General features: G+C 37.8%; 2 protein-coding genes across 6 annotated transcripts in view; both read left to right on the plus strand.

Annotated features, from left to right (window-relative positions):
- The window catches only part of rbm17 (RNA binding motif protein 17), an 11,394-nt gene extending 1,811 nt beyond the window's left edge, over positions 1 to 9,583 (plus strand). For 2 of the 3 annotated variants that reach the window (XM_079263182.1, XM_079263183.1), the window contains exons 4-13: positions 1 to 79; positions 293 to 405; positions 2,064 to 2,114; positions 3,131 to 3,266; positions 3,373 to 3,524; positions 3,820 to 3,870; positions 5,754 to 5,830; positions 6,019 to 6,117; positions 6,198 to 6,270; positions 9,419 to 9,583. The exon at positions 1 to 79 is cut by the window's left edge and continues 88 nt beyond it. In XM_079263182.1, the coding sequence (XP_079119308.1) occupies positions 1 to 79; positions 293 to 405; positions 2,064 to 2,114; positions 3,131 to 3,266; positions 3,373 to 3,524; positions 3,820 to 3,870; positions 5,754 to 5,830; positions 6,019 to 6,117; positions 6,198 to 6,270; positions 9,419 to 9,522 (935 nt within the window). In that variant the 3' untranslated portion in view covers positions 9,523 to 9,583. The remainder of the gene's footprint in view (positions 80 to 292; positions 406 to 2,063; positions 2,115 to 3,130; positions 3,267 to 3,372; positions 3,525 to 3,819; positions 3,871 to 5,753; positions 5,831 to 6,018; positions 6,118 to 6,197; positions 6,271 to 9,418) is intronic. The other variant, XM_079263184.1, reaches the window with a different exon arrangement.
- Positions 9,584 to 15,156: 5,573 nt separating this feature from the next.
- Positions 15,157 to 22,666, plus strand: pfkfb3 (6-phosphofructo-2-kinase/fructose-2,6-biphosphatase 3). 3 transcript variants are annotated; one of them, XM_079263179.1, is made up of 15 exons: positions 15,157 to 15,363; positions 17,354 to 17,482; positions 17,646 to 17,742; positions 17,826 to 17,892; positions 17,983 to 18,057; positions 18,143 to 18,199; positions 18,304 to 18,428; positions 18,523 to 18,730; positions 18,836 to 18,982; positions 19,072 to 19,176; positions 19,309 to 19,438; positions 19,541 to 19,668; positions 19,779 to 19,967; positions 20,207 to 20,229; positions 20,599 to 22,666. In XM_079263179.1, the coding sequence occupies exons 1-15, from the start codon at positions 15,294 to 15,296 to the stop codon at positions 20,651 to 20,653; spliced, it is 1,605 nt and encodes a 534-aa protein (XP_079119305.1). In that variant the 5' UTR covers positions 15,157 to 15,293; the 3' UTR covers positions 20,654 to 22,666. The 3 variants fall into 3 exon arrangements, with proteins under 3 accessions (XP_079119305.1, XP_079119304.1, XP_079119303.1); XM_079263178.1 differs by having other exon boundaries at positions 21,382 to 22,666; XM_079263177.1 differs by lacking the exon at positions 20,207 to 20,229 and having other exon boundaries at positions 21,382 to 22,666.
- The last annotated feature ends 1,737 nt before the right edge of the window (positions 22,667 to 24,403 follow it).

Raw genomic sequence — 24,403 nt, forward strand, 5'->3', positions numbered from 1 at the left:
AAGTGGTGAAGCGTCACCGAGAGGAACGACAGCGGCAGAGGGAGCAGGAGCGGCAGAAGGAGATAGAAGAAAGGGAAAAGTAAAACCTTGCTTTTTTTTACTCTTGAATGTAATCTGGAAGCCAAAAGAGTCAAACCTTTGCTTTTGCAACAAAAACCTTGGAAACATGACACACTTTTTTCAGCATAGGAAATTATATGAACTAATCAGTCATCTTTTCATACTCACTGGTATTCAGGTATACATGTCCTGTATTCAGAGTTGGCATATGTGTCATGAACTTGTGTTTTAGGAAGAGGAAAGACAGACATGAAGGTGGAGCTCCGAGCGGTTTCTCTCGTTTCCCGGCCGCAGAAGAAGACTCAGATGAGGATGAGGAGTACGAGAAAGAACGGAGGAAACGAAGTGAGTATCTTCAGTTATGTGGGCATGGCAAAACTGTAAAATAAGATTCCTAAATGTTTTCAAGTAGATGTGATTCAATAGGTTGCAGTTTGAGCCAGTAGGTGTCATTGCATCCAAAATATCAGAATGTTAAAACACAAACTTATCCACATCACACGGTAACTAAAGTGCTTTCTGTGCCTTTTTTTTGGGGATTTTTTTATTTTGAACTTGTGTTCAGATAGCCCTTCTAATACTAATAACATGTATCAGATGAGATGCTCAATCAGTATGTTATGCCAGTGTTGAACTCCATGTTGTGAATCATTTCACGAATGTCTGAACCCATGAAGAATAATATTCATAATCCAGTTGACATAAAACAGGGGTCTGCAATCTTTACCATGTAAAGAACCTAAAAACAAAAAACAACTTTTAAAATTTTTTTTATCGATATGTGCGATAAAAACATGTTATTTTTAAGAACCACAATTTTATTTCTACTTTAGGTTTTTTGTTTTTTTTTTAAAAAGATTAAACTTTGCAATTTTTTCCGAGGAATGTAGATATGTTTAGAAAATGATGTAAAAACATCAATAAATCAAAACCCGAAGCCCATATTTTCCAGCCGAATAAGAAAAGTGGAACTTCATATCATTATGTTGAAGAAATTCAATGATAATATTCCATGACAAAAAAAAGCAGAACAACTTCTAAAAACCTGCATTTGTTTGGTTTCAGAATACAAAATATTTCCCACATTGCAACAATTAATTTAATCATCAGTCTTTAAAACCCCAGCAGGCACTAAGAATACCCATGTCTGCTCATTGAGCTATTTTCCGTGACTCTCAGTTAAACCAATAGTGTCATGAGTGAAGTTATCTTCCAAAAGAAACAAGCACTCAGAGCCTCGTGCACCTCACCAGGCCCAAATTTCTAATGAATACATAAAAGAGCTCGAAGGTAAAGATATATTCAGAAACGATTACAGCAAACTGTCCCGTAACATCCTGGACCAACTTGTTGAAACACAGCTTACATTTTTATACATCCAACCCCGCTGTTGAGGAAGAGCTGCTGTTCACTGTATTTAATGTCAAATTGAAGTTGACAGTACTCTGATTTCTGACAACCAATTAATTCAACATGTATCCATTAACTATCAAATATTTGTTCAATCCTAAACGGTGCTACAAATTTGATTTGGTAAGAAATACCAGACTCTTTTTATTTTCTCCTTTTAGAGGGATCTATAATTATAATGTGAATTATTTAAATGTTGAAAAAAACTTTATATTTTTCTTTATGAAACAACATCATTCTGTGACAATAAAGAAGTTTGATCATATCTGTAGATTATGTTTTAGGCTGATTACTTTTCAGGCAAGATGAATATGAAGTGTTGCAGTAGAGTCTGTTTTTTTATTTTTCAACTGGTGCTGGTTTTTTCTGTAAGCGTGGTCCCTTTCGAAGCAGATGGTTGCTTCTTCCAGGTGTTAGAAGGTTTCTCTACATTTCTTATTGGCCACGACTGCAGTGCAAATATATGGAGGTTAAGTCTAAACTGAGTTTCACTTGGAAAGAACTGCAGATTTCTTAGGTTCACTTGCTGATTTGATCATTTTCTCAAACGTAAAATAAAAACTGACTTTTTTTTTTTTTTTTTCACCTGTCAGATATGGGTGGAGCAGCTATCGCCCCTCCGTCATCACTGGTGGACAGAGATGGTAAGTAATAATGAACGCTCATGTGACAGTTAAACATAAACAGAATGAGTTGAGCTGAGAGCAGCAGAGCCTCTGCTTCGGTTCAAGGATAATTGATGATGATAATAAATGATGGGTATAAATGAAAAAAAAAGAATAACACTTTCTTAATCCTAAAAGATAGATAAAAGATATGATCACCATATTAATGGTATACCGTGCCTCTCACCTGCTAATTGCTGGGATAGGCTCCAGCTTCTCCACGACCCTGAATATGACTAAGTGGTCCAGAAAATGCATTGATAGATAGTAAATTATGAATCCATAAAGCTTCATTGTACCAGCTTTAAGGTCTAAGTTCTATTCTACAGTCATTTAGCAGATGCTTTTATCCAAAGCGACTTACAAATGAGTGTAAAATGGGTTATCAAAAAATAAAAATGACCCATAAAGCTTTATGTTTGTGTAGAAACTAGAGATGGGCAATATAAACATTTTTCCTTTCGATACAACTAGTTTATGCTTTCATCGATACTGACATAGATACATATGGGCCCTAAAAGTTAAATCACGATTGAACAATCTGCATTAATTTTTTACTACAAAGCAATATGGAAAACATATGAAACTTAAGATCATCTATGCTGAAAAGAAATGCTTTTAAGATCATAAATTACACTGATAAGAAATTAAATGAAAATTAGATTAAATACATTTTTTCAAAATCGTAAAATAATCAAATTGCAGGTTAGTATAAGATTAATGACATTTATTAAATGGAAAAGTAATATGACAAATGTAATAAAGCATAATATCCAATAACCTGCATGAAACCATTAAATTTAAAAACAGAACCTGATCATTAAAAATAGCAGCATCATCATGCACTCTTCGAGTTAAAGCTCGTCTCCTGCGTCCAGAAAGTTCAGCAGTTTGCCCAGCAGAGGGAAGTGTTGGTTACCAAACGCTTTCGAGCATCACTAAATGGATTTCAGATATGCAAAAGCTAACAGGAGTTTTTATCTGTGTGTGTTAAGGTTCTTCATATTCCTACGATGATGAAGGTCATCCTGCCAGAGGCTCAAAGGCTGCCATCCCTCCACCTTTATATGAAGACTCAGACCGACCGCGTTCCCCACCGGGACCAACCAGCTCCTTCCTGGCCAACATGGGGTAGGTGGAACACACATGCTCGCACCAAGAGCTGTACACAACAAGCAGCCATTTATAGAGGAATAATAACAAAAAAGGACCTGATTAATATATTTAAACCCAACAGAGGTACGGTGGCCCATAAGATTATGCAGAAGTATGGCTTCAAAGAGGGCCAAGGCTTGGGGAAGCATGAGCAGGGCCTGAGCACGGCGCTGTCTGTGGAGAAAACGAGCAAGAGAGGGGGAAAGATCATCATAGGTGACGCTGCAGAAAAACGTAAGTGCTGACTTTGTTAGATTCCTTGTTTTGTTTCTTTGTCTCCTCTCACACAGTCTGCATCAAGTCATGTTTATCTGTCGGCAACGTGAAAAGCTCCTGCTCAAGTTGTCCAGCCAATATCTGCTTTCTGTCTTTACTGATGATGTTTTCATGAACATTTTTGCTCCAACAGTGACCACCACAGTATCATTCTAGCTTTGAATAGTTGTTATTTACAGTGACTCTGTATGCATGTGTTTCATAACGTATGTATGTGTGGGTGTGTGTTTTTTCTGTGGGTGTGGCTGAGCAGCAGGGTCCAGCCAGGCAGGTGGTGCTGAGACTTCAGGTGCAGGCTCTGCAGGTTGGCCTCACTCACATTTTCTACCTCCCGTACACAGAATGCTTCACACAGTTTGTTTAGTCTTTAGAGTTGTTGTTGTTGAAAGCAGCTTTGGTGTTTGCCTAAACCATTAGATGAAAGTTCTTTTTCAAGGCACGACACATCTACACATAAAACTACATCTGCTTTTTTGCATGCATGTTGTCTACTCAATACTTTTCTATCAAAGCTGCATTTTATTTATTAGGTCTGATTTAGGCCTACATATTTGTAATGACTGCTTACAATACAAGAACAATTGTACCTTTTACAGCATTTTGTTTGTTTGGGCTTCAAGTCTCCCTTATTTGTCCTCCTTGCTTGTTCTGACCATCAAATTGTAGTCATCTGCTGCTCTTTCTTACCCTTATATGTTCCAATTAATCCTCTCAAGTTCAAAACAATAGTAAAATCTACTTAACATACTTTAAGGCGACGAGTTGAGAAGATGTACAGGTATTATTTACTTTTGGCCTCTTAATGTCAGGTTTAAATGTGGCGAGTGCTAGTCAGGGCTCTAAGTACATCCTCAAGACACCTTATGCCAACTAGTTATCGTTGGTAAGTTGTCTTGAGTTTGGCTGACTGGTTTTGACACAATGCTTATGTGACTGTTGTATCAGTTATATTTGATAAATCAAATTTTGCATGGTATCAAAAAGTAATCCAAGAGTATTGATCACTAAAAAAACATGTAATCTTTACACACACGTTACTGGATAAAATAGCAGACATGGGAAGATTTTATGCCAGTTGCAGTTTGACCAATATTGTGATTTGGTTTGCAATTTGATCTTTAAATTCCAGATTCTGTTCATAGTTAATGCAGAATTATATTTTTTATTCGAGATGGAGGATTATCACATGACCTCAAAACATGAACTGCTTTATATTCTAACAAGGACTCAAAATTTGAGATGAGAACAGCTTCACTTACCAGCTGCAGGAAGGTTACATTTCCTCTAGAACCAGTTATACATTGTAAACTCTGATGGGACAGTTGTATCTCACTTGTTTTTTGGAGATAGTTTGTGTCTGAACTACACAATGATAAAATGCAAAGTAGCTTTTGGAGCTAATAGAGAAATGTTTGTTTAAAAAAAAAACATTACACAAAAAATATACACATCATCTGAAGTCATAACCTGAATTTATCAAATCAAACAAATGAAAACGTCCCAGTGCAAAAGTATTACGTGTGTCAGCAACGGGTTAATGAACTAAATGATGCAGTGAAAGTCGGGAGATACATCCTGTGGTAATGGAAAATATGCTAATCTGTTTCAGAAAGGTCGTGTATCGTACAAAACTTTGATCAAAGGTCTGACTCACCTATCGTCAGTAGATTACCTGGCAGGAAAAAGTATGAGTAGAATAAATGTGATAAATGGAATATAATCAATACAACATGAATTGATGCCACAGTCAAAGCCAAAGGTAAGGCAGTGTATATTGTCTTAATGGCAAATTAGTTAATCTATTGATTTTTTTTTTTTTTTTACTTATACTTTTAAGTTGAGGACAGAGGACATTTAGCTTTCTGCTACTTTGACAGGCTAACTAAAAGTATTGCAGCACTTTGGTGACTCATTCATAATGATTTCTCAGCAAGTACAACAGCATTATCAAACCAGCAGTGACTTTAACAACCCTGCATGCCAGAAAAGTGCACGACATCAGCTCAGCAATCGCACAACAACAGCTGAATAGTTTCATTTGTCACCTACGTCAAGACAAGCACCTTGTTTTATCAATGCAGCTTCTTGTTCTGCACTTTGAGTTGCTCCTTTCACACCTGCAGCTTGTAGATAGTCTTTGGAGAAGGAACAATATTTGACTTTTGTTATCTGTCTACATCCACTCAGCGGATCCTTCCAAGAAGTCGGAGACAAACCCGCTTACAGAGATCCTGAAATGCCCAACTAAAGTAGTTCTGCTGAGGGTATGTTTGTTTTATTGTGTGTGTTGACTTGTTTTAGGTCCCTTTCTGTCGCATGTAATTAAACATACGGTATTCAAAGTAGTAGAAGAAAAAAAGAACATTATAGCAACAGGTGTAAATCGGTCAGATGTTTTATTTTTATCTGATATTCACTTCAACTTGGGATATTGTCCATATTTGTTTGGTAGAACATGGTGGGCCGAGGAGAGGTAGATGAAGACTTGGAAGGAGAGACAAAAGAAGAGTGTGAGAAGTACGGCAAAGTGGTAAAATGTGTTATTTTTGAGGTAAGAAAAGTCAAATTCAACCAGATGAAGTCAAAATGAAACAAACAGGAAAATGAAACAGAAACAACTTTCTTTGCCAGATCGCAGAAGTGCCGGATGATGAGGCCGTCAGGATATTTCTGGAGTTTGAGAGGGTGGAATCAGCCATCAAAGGTCAGTATTTACTTACTGAAACATAACCCTCGTGGTAAATAATAAGTGAAATTAAAATCATCTTCCTACATCAGGTCACAGTCTGGACCTGACTTTGCATTACTCAGTACAAACTAATTACGCCTCCATATGTGAGTAACCGTCTCTCGATAGGAGATCAGCTTTATGTAATGGCACCATGATATATTTTCTTTTTGGGATTGTATAACTGCTCTAATATTGTGGGTGAAAGTGTGTCCTAATCTAAATGAGTTGGCCCAGATCAGAAACAAGGTGAGACTCAGCTCCCCGCGGTGTTATATCACAAGTGGCCCAGCAACCCAGCCGTCTCCCTACGGCACCAGCAGAACCGAGTTTGCATCACAGTCGAGCAAAAGCAGGACAGACACTCAAAGAACCATACAGTGCAGGCCATAAGTGTTTGACTACATGGTTGGTTTTTAAAGATAATGTTGCTCCCAGGTGCTAAAATATTCTTCATGTGTCTGCATCTGCACGGTCAGGGTCTCTCTGTATTGCATTTTACTTAGAAATTATGTTAAATGATCTTTTTGTAATTGTGGTGAATTGCATTAAATTTCCGTTTAGGCTCATTTGAGGTTCCTTATAAAAACCTAAATGTTACATAAACTTCATAGGATTATACTGAGAATTATGGATTGTTACTGGTACAAGTCAAGTTCCTGTTTACTTCCTCAAACATGTACTGGTTGGGGCTTGACCTCAAAGTTTAAACATCTATTTAAACATATGTAAACTTTAAGCTCCATTAGCACAGTGTACTTTCAGACTGTGGGCTGTATAACTGGATCCATCACAATCATAAACTCAGAAATAGTTTGTCTTTTTTATATTTATGCTCTAATATCAGCTTGACCTTATGCCAGTCCTGATAATCTCCTGGAACGATGAGCTCATTGGGGTTTTTCTTTCAGCATTTCCAGTAATTTTTATTACCTGGGATTTATTTACCAGGGTAAAATAATTCCTGCTAACATCCAAGCACATCCTTACCAGTGATGTGCTGGGATGTTCCTTTGACAAGCACTCGCAGACTACTCACAGCACCACTGATCTTTCTTATCTGTGGAAGAAGCCAACACTAAGGGTTCTATTCTATTAAGGACCACAATGTGAATCTCTGTATTATGGTGCCATGCGGAATTTGTTTCCAGCCAAAAACTCTTTTAGTCACTCCAGAGAAAACCAAAAAAACATTTTGTAGAAAGATGCGGATTTCCAATCTGATCATTGTTGGTAATTTGAGGAAAGTTTCCCCAAGAAAATGCTTCAACAGAAAATAAATAAGTTTTTTGTTTATCTTAATCTTGAGGTCAAAGAATGTAATTTCCAACTCTCATTTAACTTTTGAGGTAAATCAGCATTACTCAGTAAAAGGGGTGAGAAAGGGCAAAGTTTGAAAGGCCGTCCTTATAAAATAGCACCCGAGGACAGAGAAGGATCCTTAACAGCTATATTTCGAGGATACCACGTTATATTTCTTCCAGAAATACTGTTCTGATATGAAAGATTCATTGAAGGACTTTGCGCTTGGTTTAATCAAATTTCAAAGATGTTTATGTGTATTCTCTGTTTTTAAAAGCTCCAGCTATTATTTCCACACATCAGAAACAGCCCAGTTGAGGTTAAAGTTTTGTGCAGAAAAGATTTATTTCACTGTAAACCCAAAGTTGTTGGAATGGTTATGTATTCCATCTAAAGACAACAAATAATGTTGATGATTATCACCTTGGAGCGGTTCAGTTGCCAACTACAACCTTAACACTTCTTTTAGCTGTTGGGTGTGTAAAATGTAGTTGATGGTGCAAATGTCACCATGACATACTTTGTTGGGCTACTTTTTAAAGCTTTATGTCAAACTCAAAGCATCCTTGACTTTGGGAAACTCCTCATATAATGCATGTATGTTTATAAGTTTGTGTTTTCAGAAGATGTCTTCGTGATAGGACTGGTCCCACTTGGAGGGGCATTACTGTGGTCACTTTATAATGTGTTTGCATAAAGTGATTAAACAAATAAATACTTTAAAACATGTTAACATACCTGCAAAGTGAAAACTTAGTTGATACCTTCTTTATATTCAAACTTTTACAGCTAAGCTACTGACTGATTTGTATGTCCATCATATTGTGGGAATGGTATGCCAGCATAGTACTGGTTTCTCAGGTTTGCTGTACTTCATACACGAGTTGATATGAACTGTGGTTTCAGACAAAGAAAAAAAAAAAAAAAAAGACAGATCCAGGCCACCCGTTTTCTTCCATTTTCTCTGGCTGCAGCTCCTTGTTTAGTCGTCAGGTCTGAAAATAATTGATTGTCTCAGATGATGTATCTCTTATAATCAAATTAGTGTATTTTCCTGGTTGTCTGAATTCTCGTGACTGAAGTTGAGCTGGTTCTGTGGGACCTCTTCCTCCTTACTCGATAATCATCTGTTTCCAAGAAATTCAGAGTGGGACATTTGCAGCTAAATAAACCGTGTTGTGTCAGCTGTACTCACTGTAGCGATTCCACCACAATGCGTCTGTTTAGCACATCCTGTGTCCTCAACTAGGAGTTCAAGTGAACACAATTAAATTAAAGTACTAAAGTACAATGTGCTGGTTGATACCAATGTAAATGTCCTTTTAGGAAAATTAAATAGACATAAAGGGAACAGAATTAGCACCTTCATTGATCAGGCTAACACTGTCGGAGGACAGAACAGTTGCTTAGTTCTTTCTGAAGCACTGCCTTGCCTTCAGGACAGCTTGTATGTTTTGGGAAACAAGCATCGGTCTTGATGAATGACTGATGTATTCTTCACTCATTCCTATGATGAGTCAATTATAAGAGATATACTCACTATTTAAAACAACTCTGTATTTTTAAAATATCTTCTGTCTATTTTTTCTGTTAGATTTTTAACAATAATGATTATACTTGTGTAAGGACAGACGAAGATAACCCTCTGTAATTATGTGTAGAAACAGGAACAAAGTGGTGACGCCATTCAAGGTCATGAAGGAAACATTAAACAGATGATGTTAAATATGTTAATATAGATGTTTTCCTTTTTTCAGTTTCATAGAGATTCATCTGCATATTTAGGAGTATAATATAACTTTTACATCTCACTCGTCTGCAGCTGTCGTGGATCTGAATGGCCGTTATTTTGGAGGGCGAGTCGTCAAGGCCTGCTTCTACAATCTGGACAGGTTCCGGGTTTTGGATCTTGGCGAGCAAGTCTGATGTTCACATGGGAAACTCAACAAACACCAACAGACACTATGGGCTTGTCATCTCTTGTACATAAGCCTTTTTTTTTTTTTTTTTTTTTTTTTTTTTTTTAAATATTTTCCAAACATCTGTGTCTGTGTGTAGAGATAATATGGCCATCTTTTTTTCTGTTAGAAAATGACCTTTATGTCAAGTAAAAATGAAAAGTGTAAAACCTCTCTCAGGGGTTTCCTTTTTAGTTTTGTTTAATCACAATTTTTTTTTTCTCACAACAAGACTTTGTGATGTCAACATCCTGTGATGGAACACCTCCGACTTTCCAAGAAGCCTAGTTTCCTTGTCTGACATAATGCTGGTTCCTCTGTAGTGTTAACATCTCCCGGAGGTATGAGAGTTCTAACTTAGTCTTGCTGGATTATAGAAAGGGGACTGGGACAGTTAACACAGCCCCAGCCTCAATCAGAACTTATGTAAGTGAGCCAGAAGGGCCCCGGAGGTTCCAGTCCAAAACGTCAGAGGAGCTCCCACTGGAACAGGTTTAATTCAGATCAGGGAAGCAGGTTGGGTTGTGAAACAAATGAAAAGAGACCCATTTAGAAGATCAAATTTTGTCATTAATACTGCAGGGTTCAAAGGTCAGGAGAAAGTGAGTAAGCAGACAAAACCAAAGAAGTAAAATAAATGTGGAGAGCAAAAATGCTGACCTACTAAAACTGAGGTTCTGGGGTTTTTCTTGACCATGGAAACTATCCTGAGATTATCCACCACTGTTGTTTTCCACAGTTTTGTTTCTGTTGCTCAGTTCAACACTTTGTTTTTATTTCTCAGAATGCACACTTAATATGATCAGACCACTCCCAAAGTTCCTGCTCTCTCTGAAATTGATTTCTGTTTTCTTCCAGTCTGTTCCCCTTGTACTCTGAGCTCCTTTGACCTCATGTGGGTTGAAGCGAGCTTCCCAATGTTCATGCCATACATAGAACTGACGGCGGACCTGTAAACATATTGTAGAAATAATTCATTATAAGCCAACCGGTATCTTAAACTTGAGTTCATTGTCAAATAACACTTGGACTTTTGTCTTATTTGGGTGAGAGTAATCACAAGTAAACGCTGAAGAATTATTAAAATAAAACTAAAGCTGTCTGTGTCCAAATATTTCAGGAGTTTACCCTGGTGACAGTCATATTCACTTATTTACAGTAAGTGTGTTAAAATGTTTCGACAGGTACTGTATGTTTGCAGCAGGTATCAGACTGACTGAGTGAACGTGCTCTGAATGTGCGTAGCTGTACTATTGCAATCGGTCAGCCTGTTAAGCTCTGACCTACATAGACGCAGACATGGATTCAGACCAGGTTAGAGGGTAGGGTTTGTGTGCCTCTGGGTTTATAATTTAAGAAGAGAAAACACAGAACCCATTTTAATAAGATTAAAATTTCCTGTTCTTTTTTGCCACATTTAATCTGAGGTATTTAGTCATTTTTATGATTGTGGTACTATTTCTACCCTGCCATTATGGCTGTCATTTTTTAACCCATTCATTTAAATTATAAACAGCAAAGCAATATTTAGTGTATGACTCAGTAAGAGAAGTAAGCGCCAGGACAAGATAATGTTATGATCCAGTTTGTAAGACTGGAGGTAAAGGTTGTACGGAATGGTAAAGTGTTTTTCTGCAGTATATTAATAAAAATTCAATAAATTTCTACTAGCATGGATTCAGTTTATACAGTCTTGGCTGCAGAAGCTCAAAATGAGGCTAAATTTCTTGAAAATTTAATTCCACTGCAGGATGTTTGAAAGTTTTCTTGTACTTCAGGTTTGTGACATCAGCACAAGTCTTCATTGAGATTTGGGCTTCAAATGCCACTGACCACTGACCATTTCATAAGTGTTCAGTTCTTTACAAGCTTTATCCACTTCTGCTTCAGCTTTCAGACTGATGACCTCTTTATCTTCCATCATTATATTATTTTCAGACCTCCTTTGGAAAAATGCAGGGAGAACTAAATGCCGGAGACAGTAAGGCAACCCGAACCATAACACTGCAACGTTTACTTCAATATTAGTATGAGGCTTCACCCAACATTACCAAACAAAATGTCCCGAAAGTACATCGTGTCCACAAGATTCCTTTTGTTTATCGCTTTTTGCAGAGAGATTTGTTATTTTACCTACTAGTTTGTCTTGCAGCACATACTGATCTACTTATTATGGAAAATTAAGAAACTGAACCAGCTGATAGAGGTCTTCTACTTTAAACAACACAAGGACCAATTTGTCCTTTCAGATTTAACTCTTTAAAACACAACTTGCTGACAAGTCAGTGTCAGTAAGATTTTTTACATCGGTCACCAGCTTCATTATGCTGAAACTTGCTCTAAGAAAAGTATACTTAGAAGAAGAACTTCAGTTTTCACATAAATCTGTTCACAGCCGTCGTCGCAATCCCTTCAAGTTGGGGGTGTGAGGTAAGGCTTGCATGTGGGTGTCAGTTACTGGTGAACAGCTGGGAATAACAAAGGAGCAAATGGTGGGGGGTTTGGGGTTGTTGCAGGAAATTTGGTTAAAGTCTCATGTAAATGGCCTCTGTATAAAAAACAGGATGTAAATTATTTATAAAAGTATTGTTAGAACGCTAAGTAATCCTGTTGCAGGGATACTTTAATTCATAAAGGTTGCAGTCCTGCAGGTTTTCAGTATGTTCCTCCTCCAACAAATCTGACTCAAATGAATACGTTTTTGTGCACAACTTCATCGGCTGTTGGATCTATTTAATTTAAGTATTGAGGAAGGGACACGTTGAAATACATCTAGTGGTCCTGCTGTAGATGATAGAGCAGTTTGTTCTAATAAATGTATTACAATAAATTTTTGCAAACACATTTGAAGGAATGCAAACGTACAGGTTTGCATGTCTTTCTTATAAATTCTTATTCCGCCACTGCAGGGTGTACAAAAATCTGTTTTTTCATTGTCTTGTCTTGTTGAAAAACAGGACAACATGACAGCATATTTTGCTTTAAAGTCTTGGTGTTCTTTTCTGCATTAATGCTGCCATCATGGGAGTGGAAATAAATATAGCCAAGAGCACGGAGGCAACCACTTTATGCAGTGCAGAGGCATGGCAGATATGTTTTTACACCAGGAAATTCCTCCTAATTCTTTTAGTCATTTGGCAATATTCTTTATGATAGAGGGAGAAATATGTAAATCCTTTCCAAATGTTCTCTGAGGACCACTGTCTTTAAAAACTGATGATTTTGTCATACATTAGAAAAAATCTGGAAATCCATCATTTTCTCTCCTCAAATGCACAGACTTGATTTCTTTCATTCATTCATATTTTCTAGACTTTTTCTGGCTTGATGTTGTGTAGATGTGAAACTATAATGCAGTTCATTGAGAATAATTTCCCTTTTTTTAAATTGATGTTTTGTTTCTATTTGCTGATACTCTCTGGACATCTTCAAGCTTTAAATGTGTCATGAACTTTATTAATTTGTTCTTTGTAAATGTGTTGATAATATAACCGTTTGAGTTTTACTAGATCATAGATTTCATTTAAATATAGATAAAAAAAAATACAAATTTCATACATTTTATAAGCAAACAAGCAAAAATGTATGGTAAGTCCAGTATTTAGAGGCAGATGCATGAACATCACACAGAACAGAGACAGGGATACATAATGCACTTAAGAAGAATATATATATATGTATAATATATATATATATATGTATAATATATATATATATATTATATATATAAAATGTATGTACATATCTGAAATGATGGAGCAAAGTGTTGTCGTTAAGATGATAGTTTTTCTTGCAGCTGTCACAACCACAGCTGTAACAATAAAACAACTTCACTTTGCTTTGTTGGTCATCAGCAAACAGTAAAGAGTTTGTTGGTCCAATTATGAATCAGAAATCAGCAGAACTGACATCCAATTTTCAGTAAAGGCTGAAAGGTAAATGATGGTTTCAATTTCTGAAGTATGGCACATTTAGTATAATTTTTTCTTAAAATTTCACATGATGCAGCTCTGAAACATATACTGTGCAGTTGCAACATGTCCAAGTTGCAAAATTGGAGATTTTACTGATGATTAAAAAAAAAATGACACGACAAGCATCTTTGAATTGTATTACACTTTCTAGAAAGAGGTTGAAAAAGAGAACGAGGGTGCTTTTCAGAAAACTGTATAAAATGACAAAACAAATCAGCAATAAAGAGCAAAAGAAAACTGATGTCTGAGGGCATTTAATGGGTAAAATTAAATAGGCACCGATCAAATGGTATCTTCTCAGTTGACCTATTTACTGCAGCTCAAGCTGAAACATCGAGGCAAGTTGTAAAAGTCAGACTGCCTGCATGAAGATGGAAGCTGATGCAAGAAAATCAGAAACTTACGATAAAAATGGTGCCAGTGGGTGTTTTTTTCTTCTTCTTTTGTATCAGTGTAAAGTTATTTTCTTTTGACAAGAATTATAGTACATCAAGTAATAAAACCTTTAAAACACACCAGCTTCCAATAACAGAAAATTCGATTTAATATATAAAATTGAGCTTTTTTCTATTTAATTTATCAAGAAGCCACAACACATTCTCTTTATTTTTTTAACCGGAATGACAGCTTGGTCATGTTTGGTCAATGTGAGTTGTGAAGTTGATGCCAAATCGTGATGAGTAGTCATACCCAGTGAGTACGGATGTAATGGTACAGCCCAGCGTGCGGGAAGTGATGGGCTGATGTGCGGCTCTGCACGTATCCTCCAGTTCCACACAATAAGCAAATAAAGTTTCCGTGGTGACAACAGTTGGTCATTTAAAAAAAAAAAAGCCATTTTGAGGTGGTATAAAATGGGATTTTATTTAAAAAAAAATGTTTCCGAAAATAAAAAAGAATTCATAAATATATCAAAGTGCATCAAATAAAAAGTTGTCCATTTTTATATTTTATATGAACCAGTAGTTGTCGAATTGGCAATAAAAAATAAATAATCTCAATGACAATAAACAACCATTAACATTAATATTTCAAACAAATGAATATCCTCTTTAGAGTTAGAAATGCAACAAACTATGAAAAGTCTCCTAAAATGTTTTTTACTCTTTACAAGATGATTATCTGACAGCGTAGTGTTGAAAGAATAATAAGAATAAATATAATAACGATATTATTGAAAATTAAAATATAGACCGAAGGAGTACATTTTTATGGATATAAAAGCTGCTGCTAATGTAAAATCCACCAAAACAATAAAAAAAAAAAAACCCAAAACAAAACTACAAAGTAACAAAAATGAAAACAAAGCAGCGGGTTATTTTCACCGTCAATTATTGCGTATTTTCAAACATGTCGATAAACACTTGAAAGAAACAAAACTAAAAAAACACACCGTCTTTTTTTTTTTTTTAGAAACGACATTCATTAAGTTTGCCAGGGAGCGTCGCTGTTGAAGCCTCTACATGAGTGTGTGTGTGAGTGTGTGTTCGTCTCAGCAATGTGTGAATGGGTTTGCATCATGGCGTGCGCGTGGTGCCTCGTCGTCAGCGGTCACGTTGCGTGCCTGTCGGGCGGGCGTGGTTAAATAGAGGATGTGTGCCGCAGACCGGCAGATTAGCTCAGCTCAACGCACATTGAGGACACGGCGAAACAGCATCTGAACACACGAGCAAAGCTTCAACTACCGGCTCATTTTAATCTTTCTACCTGCGGGATCTAAGCGACTCGGTTACCGTGTCTTTTGTGGTTCTTCAGTCTCTAAGGAATGCCCAGAGAGCTCACCCAGAACAGGATCCAAAAGATCTGGGTTCCCACCAAGGATGACAAGCGAAGAGGTAAAACACTGTTCTATTCTCTGTTATAAAACACTGCTTATTCTTAGTAAGGTTAGTAGTTCCTCATAAGCTCACTAGTCCATGTATTACTTAAAAAATAGTTTTTAAATATTTGGTGCTTACAAAAGTCAAATTCCTGTTATTTGATATTGATGCAAGCAAGTGTTTATGGCGCAGCTATAAAAACTACAAGCTTCATTATAACCCCCGTCGTTTTTCAGCACAGCAGCATAATGTATGAAAGCATCAGTATTCAGCGCACCTGCTGCCCCAAACCGGTCTTTTAAATCCAAACTCATTAATTGGTGGTTTCCATCAGGACATACGCTACGTCATCCATTCCATTGGAGGAGCATGACCGGGGGCTGCTGTAGCCATGGTTACTGTAGTAACTCGGGATTCCCGAACGTGACGCCTCTGAAATTTCCTCATTGGTTGATCGGCATCGCGTGTGCATGGAGCGACCCTGATAGATATAAAATTGGTCAGGGGCGTCTTCTGGGCAGAAAAACATTAAAGCCGACGATTAACTCTCTCCATGTCTGTTTTGGAATTTTGTATAAATAAATTAAAATAAATAAATTAATTTAAAAAATAAATAAATAAATATATATATATATATTTATTTATTTAAGATCATTTATTTTATTTTTTATTTCATTTAAAATGTAGCTGCTGAGTTATAACAATTTAATCTGAGAAAACCACAAATGACATGCACCTACATCAGCTTAAAGATGGAAGAGCAATGAAAGATTTGGCCCTGATCTTCTTTCTGCTCATGTTGCAACATACGGCATTTATATTGCAAGTGTAGATGGAGAAAATCCATAGCAATGTATTCTTAAGAGAATATATTTTTCCGGCACGAGCCATGAATAGAAAAAAGTGGTATATAGTCTTGCATCAGCCCTGGGTCTGAATTCCACCCTGTGTTGCATCTGAAACCCCATTTTAGCTTTGTTCCATGTCAGTATCCACAGATGAATAAATGCTAAATGACAAATTCATTACAGGGAAAATTAAATTAAAAAAAAAAAAACCTGTTCATGCAGACCTAGCTTGAGTCCCTTCTTTTTTGTCACATGTCAAAAAGATGTGAGGACATCAACTAGTGCCTCTATTTGATTATATTTTTCCATGAGTAAGAGACGCATAGAAGAATTAACAATGAGATGTTGCACATTGAGTGAGGCAGAGATGTAGGCACAGAGAGGGTCAGAGGGGGAAAAATGAATCAGAAGCCTGAACATCCACTTAGTTTGATCCTTTTTCCATGTAAGCATTGTGGCTGTGTTGTGGAAACAAGATTAGCAGTGCAGTGACGAAAAGGTAAATTAGTGCTCAGGTAGTTAAGCCATGAAAAGTCCTTGCTGATGCTCACCACAGCTGGAGTGGAGAGGGCAAGCACGTGTTTTATTTATTTTTTTTAATAAATAAATAAGCTGAGGAGGTGTGACATGAAAAGTACTTGAATGTTTTAGGACTATTTCACTTTTTCAGCATCTTAAAGCTCTGATGCATGTAAACTCGTGCATTCCTTTTCCATCCTGCAGCCAGTATGACATGAAACAGCATGTAAAGGCTAATGAAATAAAAGCTCCATGGGCCTCCGGGTGGGATTAATCTACCGTATGTTTTTGTGGCCTGTTGAAAACAAGTCATCCTGGCTAGTGCAAGCGCTGGCCTACAAAATGGGTCAGATGTACACTGAGGTGGAAGTAAAGGGTGAATCTGGTGGAAAAACTGGCAGCGTGTCAGTCTGGGGAGTAATAGAGATTATGGGTTGATAAGGAATTCACAGATTTCAGCTCTTATTTGGTACCAGTTGTTGCTGTCATTTTGTACCCTCCCTTCATAAGGTCTGAACATGACAGTATCTAATTTTGTGCTAAGTGCAATATTTATCACTTGTTTTTTTTTTTTTTTTTTAAGTCTTGTAAACAACTACAGTTGTCCTGACATGTCTCCTTGTCATCCCTGTCTGCAGGAGCTGGAGCCCCTCACTTTGCCAACCCACCCACCGTCATCGTGATGGTGGGCCTTCCAGCTCGAGGCAAGACATACATGTCCAAGAAACTCACCCGCTACCTCAATTGGATCGGCATGCCCACCAAAGGTAAAAGACTCTCCTACATGGCCAGCACATGTTTAAACGCTGGTGCAGTATGCACAGCTCAGCAGCTTATCAGTTACATGCTGACATGTTGTCTCTTAGACACTGTCAACTCATGTTTCTGGTACCAGGACATAGTGTTCATACTTGTCTGTGTGTGTTTTAGTCTTCAATGTAGGAGAGTACCGCAGAGAAGCCGTCAAGAACTACAGTTCCTATGACTTCTTCAAGCATGACAACGAATGTGCAGTCAAAATCAGAGAGTAAGTCCTTCTCATGCATATACAATTGGTACTATTAATTCTTTTTACTTATTTAAAGTAACATTTGGACAATTTGTTTTTAGGCAGTGTGCCTTAGCAGCCTTAAGGGACGTTAAGTCTTATTTGAAGGATGAGGGAGGCCAAGTAGCGGTGAGTATCCCTGCTTTTGAGGACTGGATTCTTTCTTCAGTGCAACATGACAGATAAACTTGGCTTTACTGAAAGGATTGTTTCTTTTAGGTCTTTGATGCCACAAATACAACCAGAGACAGGCGAGACTTGATCCTCAAGTTTGGCAGGGAAAATGATTTCAAGGTATGGAGAGAGATGAGCCAAGAGTTAAAACAGTGGTACCGGTGAAGAACATGTAAAGGAATCTGCTTCCTTTCCTTTTCCCTAGGTGTTCTTCATTGAGTCTGTGTGTGAGGATCCCAATGTCATTGCATCAAACATCATGGTAAGTCACAAATTCTCAGGTTTTCTTGTCTGTAATGGCTAAGTGATCTGGTCTCTTTGGCATCAGAGATGATCCGTCATCTGACCCCTTTTTTCCCTGTACAGGAAGTGAAGGTTTCCTGTCCAGACTACCGCGACTGCAACAAGACGGATGCCATGATGGATTTCCAAAAGAGAATTGAATGTTACAGAACCAGCTACCAACCTCTGGACCCAGATCAGTATGACAGGTACAGAGATGAACGTTTTCATCAGTTCTTGTTCCAAATCTCACAAAAACCTTCAACTGCGACTCATCCTGTCTTATTTACAATCTTTCTCCAGGGATCTCTCCTTCATCAAGGTGATCGACGTGGGTCGCCGTTTTCTCGTCAACCGGATCCAGGATCACATTCAGAGTAAGATTGTGTACTACTTGATGAACATCCACATCCAGCCACGCACCATCTACCTGTGCAGACATGGAGAGAGCGTAGACAACTTGGAGGGACGGCTGGGTGGGGACTCTGGACTCTCGCCACGGGGCCGACAGGTACAGGAAGGCAAAGCTGCAGGATGGATGCAGTCCTGATTATTATTATCCTGAACATCTTCAGTGATTTTATTAGGTGTTGAATATTTTCTTCTATTGCCGTAGTTTTCCGCTGCTTTGGCTCGCTTTGTGGAGGAGCAGCAGCTGAAAGACCTGAAGGTTTGGACCAGCCAGCTGTGCCGCAGCATCCAGACTGCTGAGCACCTTGGAGTCCCATATGAACAGTGGAAGGCACTTAATGAGATTGATGCAGTGAGTGTCCCTTCAAGACTCACCTTCAGAACCATAAAATAACTATCATTTCTTGTCTGACTATGATGCGCTTTTTTTATTTTTTAAAGGGCGTGTGCGAGGAGATGACGTACGACGAGGTGAAGGAGAAATTCCCAGAAGAGTTTGCTCTGAGAGATGAAGATAAATACTACTATCGCTACCCAGCTGGAGAGGTACTTAAATGAGCCATTTCATGTGTTCAGTCATGAATTTAAGACCCATTTTTCAGGATGTTTGATCACCTGTTGTGGTTTAAATACATATAACTGCTAAACTAATGAACTCCTCCATCCTTCTCATTTCAGTCCTACCAGGACTTGGTTCAGCGGGTGGAGCCTGTCATCATGGAGCTGGAGAGGCAGGAGAATGTCTTGGTCGTCTGCCACCAGGCTGTCATGCGCTGCCTGCTTGCTTACTTCCTGGATAAGAGTGCAGGTGGGGACTACAATTCCCACAAGCCCTCTGGTTTTCCACATTCACAAAACTGTTTGGCTCAAATGTGTCTTTTTTTTTTTTTTCTTGTCATTTGCTAATCAGATGAGATGCCCTACCTGAAGTGTCCCCTCCACACGGTACTGAAGCTCACTCCGGTTGCCTATGGCTGCAAAGTCGAGTCGATCTCTCTGAATGTGGAAGCAGTAAACACCCACAGAGACAGACCAGAGGTTAGCCAAGTGTTTTCCAGTAGTAGTTGTTTTATTTGTTGCACCTATCCACGGTGAGGGAACAGCTGAGGAAATGCTGTTGGTCTGAAGTCTTGGATGTTCTTTTACAGGAGGTTAAGAGGGGTCCTGGTACTTTGATCAGGAGAAACAGTGTGACTCCTCTGACCAGCCCTGAGTCCAACATCAAGAAACCTCGCATCGATGACCTGGATGAGGCCCCGATTCAAGAGCTACCCAACTCTGTGGCCTCTTTGGCTCTGTGCAACTCCTCACACCTCCCCCTCACTCTGGCTGGACAGGTGAGCTTTTAAGAACGTAGCTGAAATTTCCAAATAAGTATTCCTCAAGAACTCCACCCAAAGTGCAAATTTGTTTATGGAAAACTGGGAAAGAACACTGCAACAAGTTATTTTCTCATGATTGAGCAGCATTGAGGACATCATGACAACATTTCCTGCATTTGTTTCCTTTGTGTGTTCACTCACTTGTCTGTCATCCTCTTTTCTTCCACTGCCTTCTCCTCCTCTTCACCTCACAGCACTGGCTTGGCAAAGTTTGCCTGTAAGTATTTATGGTTGGATTAGGAACTTTGGCTATCTTGCTGTGTCAGTCACATCCGTCCATTCTCTTCTTGTTGCCATGTTTTTTTGCTTCATTTCTTTTCCTGGACTTCCTCATCAAACATAACAGTAATTTAATTACAAGTCTATACTAATCCAGACTTGACTCATGAGAAATGATGCAAAGTTCCTGAGGAGATCCATTTCTGGGAAGGATGGGAAGAGAATTTTTGCTCATAGTGGACTTTCATTTCCCAGTTTTCCTGTGACTCCTATTCATTTCCCCTAAATTCTACATGTTACTAAACTCTGCTGATTCATGCTGACTGTCCTGTTCTTGTCTGTGTTTGGTTTGTTGTGCTGCTTAAAGACACACCATCCTCCACTATCTAAAGGTGGTTTCACTTTTAGTCTTTCAAAGGTAAATGCATCATAGAGGCTTGGCAGATGCTTCATAGTTGTGCCAGCAGTCATCTGACACAAATACAAAATTTTAATACTTCAAATATCAGCCAACAGGACTAATCTTAAGGTTACAATATAAAGTAGTGAGACAAATGTTAATATGCATATGCTAGTTTCTACTAGACGCTCTAGTTTTCTGCTCTGGTGGACTCACAATACAGCTATAATAAAGGTTTTAGGCCCAAGATGTTCTTTAGATTTCTTTTCCCCAAACACATTAAAAGCGGCGGTTGCCATCAGCTTAAAGCAACCGGATTGTTCCCTTTTTTTAAAAAAAATTTATTTATTTATTTTTTTTTTAAGTCCTTGACTGAAAAACCTTGATTCAGTCAGAAATGGCCAGTTTGCACTAGTTTTGCTGGCTCATTAGAAAGGTATGAACACACAGCTGTGTGTGTGCATACTGCTCTTGTAATTTACAGTCACTTGTTGATTGCAGGGTTGCAGCCATAGCAACCTCTTTACACACAGGAACTCAAGTTTTACACCTAAAATATTTAAGTGGAAGTAGGGTTCTGATGAAAAATGATGTAACTCAGGGATTATCATTTGGTTGTGAGGTATTTTAAAGATAAGATGTCTTTGTGCTGTTAGTCAACTTGTCAGCTACATAATGCATATTTGTTGGATGAGTCACTGCTGGAGGTGTCTAAAGCCTTTTTGTATTTTTTTCCTGTGTGTCTTGCAGAACCTGAGAAGCTCTCCTGGTCTCCATGACATCCTGCAGCCCTGTCAGTGAAAAATGCACTTCTGTGTCACGAGGCTCCCAAAGTCATTCACTGAGTCACACTCTGAAGACAACATGCAACAGCTGGGAAAATGGTCTTTAAAAAAAAAAACAAAACAAAACATTTTTTCAGATTGTAAAATGTCAAGTATAGTTTCAGCCAATAATACAGGTTACTGAACCTCCTTTTTTTTCTTTTTGATTTCTTTTTGTCTTTTTGTGTCAAAGCAAGACTCCAAGTTCTACTTTTCTTACTGCTGTCACATTTTTCTGGAACTTTGATCCTGTGTCAAGATAACCTGAATTGCTCGGTTTAATAATAAATTTCTTATGGTTTTATTTTTACAGACCAAAGAGAGAGTATAAATCCGAGATTTAAAATATTAAGCGGTTTTTTTTTTGTTTTTTTTTTAAGTCATGATCTAATGGTTGTATTTCAGAATCTTATTTTGCAAAGCCCATGTTTTTTCAAATTATGGGTCAAAGTCATGATCAAAATCCTTTATATGCTGACATGCTGTAGACCAAGCAACACTTTGCACAGCAGTGATTTTCTTTTTCACTATTTTTTTTTTCCTGCTTTTGTTCTGTTTTGATGATCATGTCATGTTACTTCATGGTAATGGCAGTGGTTTTTGCCGTAGAGTGCCTGTAGTGCTTGTTTTTTCAAGCCTGATGCAGCTTCTCTTGTCCTCTCTGTACCTAATAGCTTAAAGAGACACACAATTCAGCTAATATTTGTACATATCATTTAAATATATTCATTCTGTTTAGTATCAGTGCCACAGTGCATGCAGTTCTATTTACAGATGGGAAATGTCATTAATTTTTGCTGTCTTTGTCTGCTACACACAAAACTATATTTTTATTACACTGTGTGCTGTTTATCTTTGTAAATGTTAATGTATGGTAAAAATTTCAACAAATGAAAGATGACTGGAAACTCATGGGAGATGTTTTTGTTTTTCTTTGTACTTGTCTGAGATGTCTGAGAAGTAAGCAACAGCTTGCTTCTTAGTAAAGATCTTTTTGTTTGTTTGAAATACTTGAAGTTAGCTTTTTTTGTAAGAAAAGGAAAAAACAAAAAGCAAAGTTTCTTATTCTTTATTTATTTTTATGTAGTTTTGAAATTAATGGTTGGAGCAGAAGGCACTTTGTTTAAATCTGCAGACTACACATGAGAATTGTGGTGTACAGTTGATTTTTATGTATCTGCTGGACCAATAAATTCACTCCATGAAATTAAGTGCTTGGTTGGTTTGTTTATTTTAATTATTTCACCTTAATGTAACTTATCCGTTTCCATATATAGAGATAATCTGTCATGCATACGGTATGCTTTGGCATGCCTATGTCATTCATCCATATGAGTCATAAAGTGAGTCGCATGCTTTACAACACTTACTGTTGGGTATTGTACTCGGCGGACAAACGGCCTGTTCTCACATAATTGCAGTCACGATTCATTGTATGATTGCCAAAAGACTTCCAAGGCTAAAAAATTTTTAAATATGAAGTATCATGTTAAAGGGCATATTATTTTAGCCTGAATCTAAATCTGCTGGATAGTAGGGAACTCTCATTTTGACACAATTGGTTTTACAGACTAGTCACTGGGCAGCAGTTTACAACAAATGCTTTCACTTTGATATCTGCAATACATTATGTATACAAAATTGATGACATAGCTGATAATTAAAACCGATGCCTGTTACATTGTGCAAAGTGTAATTAGCAGGTGCTTGCATGCTAACATGCTAAACACTGCTTGTTAGTATCAAGTATAAAGGTGTTAGCACACTATTTTGAGATTAAAGACAGTTCAACCCCAATCCTATTTATTATAAAGTGAATAGCTGTTTTTTTTCCTTCATCCATTTTATACATTTTGCCATTTTCCCCCAATTACATTAGTTAGCATTTTCATGTTTTTACATATGGCTAGCTTAAAACAAAATATCAGTTGTAATAATTTATACAAGAAACCTACAGCTGTCTAGCTTCTTTACTCTCACACCAAAAAGTTCTGTCTTAAGTGTTTACAACTTCACCCACGGCTGTAGCATATGTAAACAATATGCGGATAGATTCAGAACTCAACATGCACAGTCATTAATGATTAAACTGTTAAACCAGTCTAACTTTAGGCCTCTGGTCTAAAGTTTGTCGGTGTGGTGGTTTCAACACTTTCCATGAGTCAACAGCCTGATCGCTTTATTGCTTCCTGTTATCCAAACCCTGCTTCAAAACATTAGACCCTATTTTTGGTTAAAACACTACTGAGCTTTCAACAGACAGATGGAAATCCTCACTTTCAAACACATTGCAAACCTTAAAACATTGATAATGTTGTCTTTTACGCAACACGAATTCCAACATTAGACCTTAAGCCAAGCCTTCAAGCTTAGAAACATCTTTCTGAATGGGATGGGGATAATGAGGGCTGGTCAAAGTTTCTAACTCTCCCAAAATGTCCTCACTGTAATGATCTGAAACGAACTAGTCCTCAGTTTGATAGACACCAGTGCACCAGTGCACATCCACATACACACACTGCAATTTCCAACTGACTGTGGTATTTCCTTGACTCTGAATCATGAACAGACTTAGTGTCTTGGCTCAGTCTGGTCATCCTGTGGGCAGAGTGGCTATGTGACTGGTGTCAGGTCCACCACTGTCTGCCGCCTCCTCCTCCTCCTCCTCCTCCTCCCAGAAACACTCTCCCTCACACACAGAGGATTCTTTTGCACTTCCAATGCCACTGAAACTTTCAAACCTATTTGCATTCAGACTTTGCATTTTGTTGTCTCTCGCTCTTTGCTGTCTTTACCTATGCAATTGATAATGCTGTATTTTGCATCATGTGTCCTTGCATGTCACTTATATCAAATTTCTTTTGACTTATTTCACTTTTGCTAGCTCATATTGTTCTTGTTTTATTCTGTGATGTGAAATTAATGAGGCTCAGTGCACTAACAATGTG

The sequence above is a fragment of the Telmatherina bonti genome (genome assembly GCF_933228915.1).
Source record: "Telmatherina bonti genome assembly, chromosome: 23".
NCBI classification, from domain to species: domain Eukaryota; kingdom Metazoa; phylum Chordata; class Actinopteri; order Atheriniformes; family Telmatherinidae; genus Telmatherina; species Telmatherina bonti.

Coding starts and splice junctions, on each gene's coding strand:
- pfkfb3 (XM_079263179.1), top strand. CDS start 15,294: ATGCCCAGAGAGCTCACCCAGAACAGGATCCAAAAGATCTGGGTTCCC. Junction 18,058..18,142: donor GCAGGGAAAATGATTTCAAG/GTATGGAGAGAG, acceptor CCTTTTCCCTAG/GTGTTCTTCATTGAGTCTGT. Junction 18,731..18,835: donor TCTCGCCACGGGGCCGACAG/GTACAGGAAGGC, acceptor CTATTGCCGTAG/TTTTCCGCTGCTTTGGCTCG.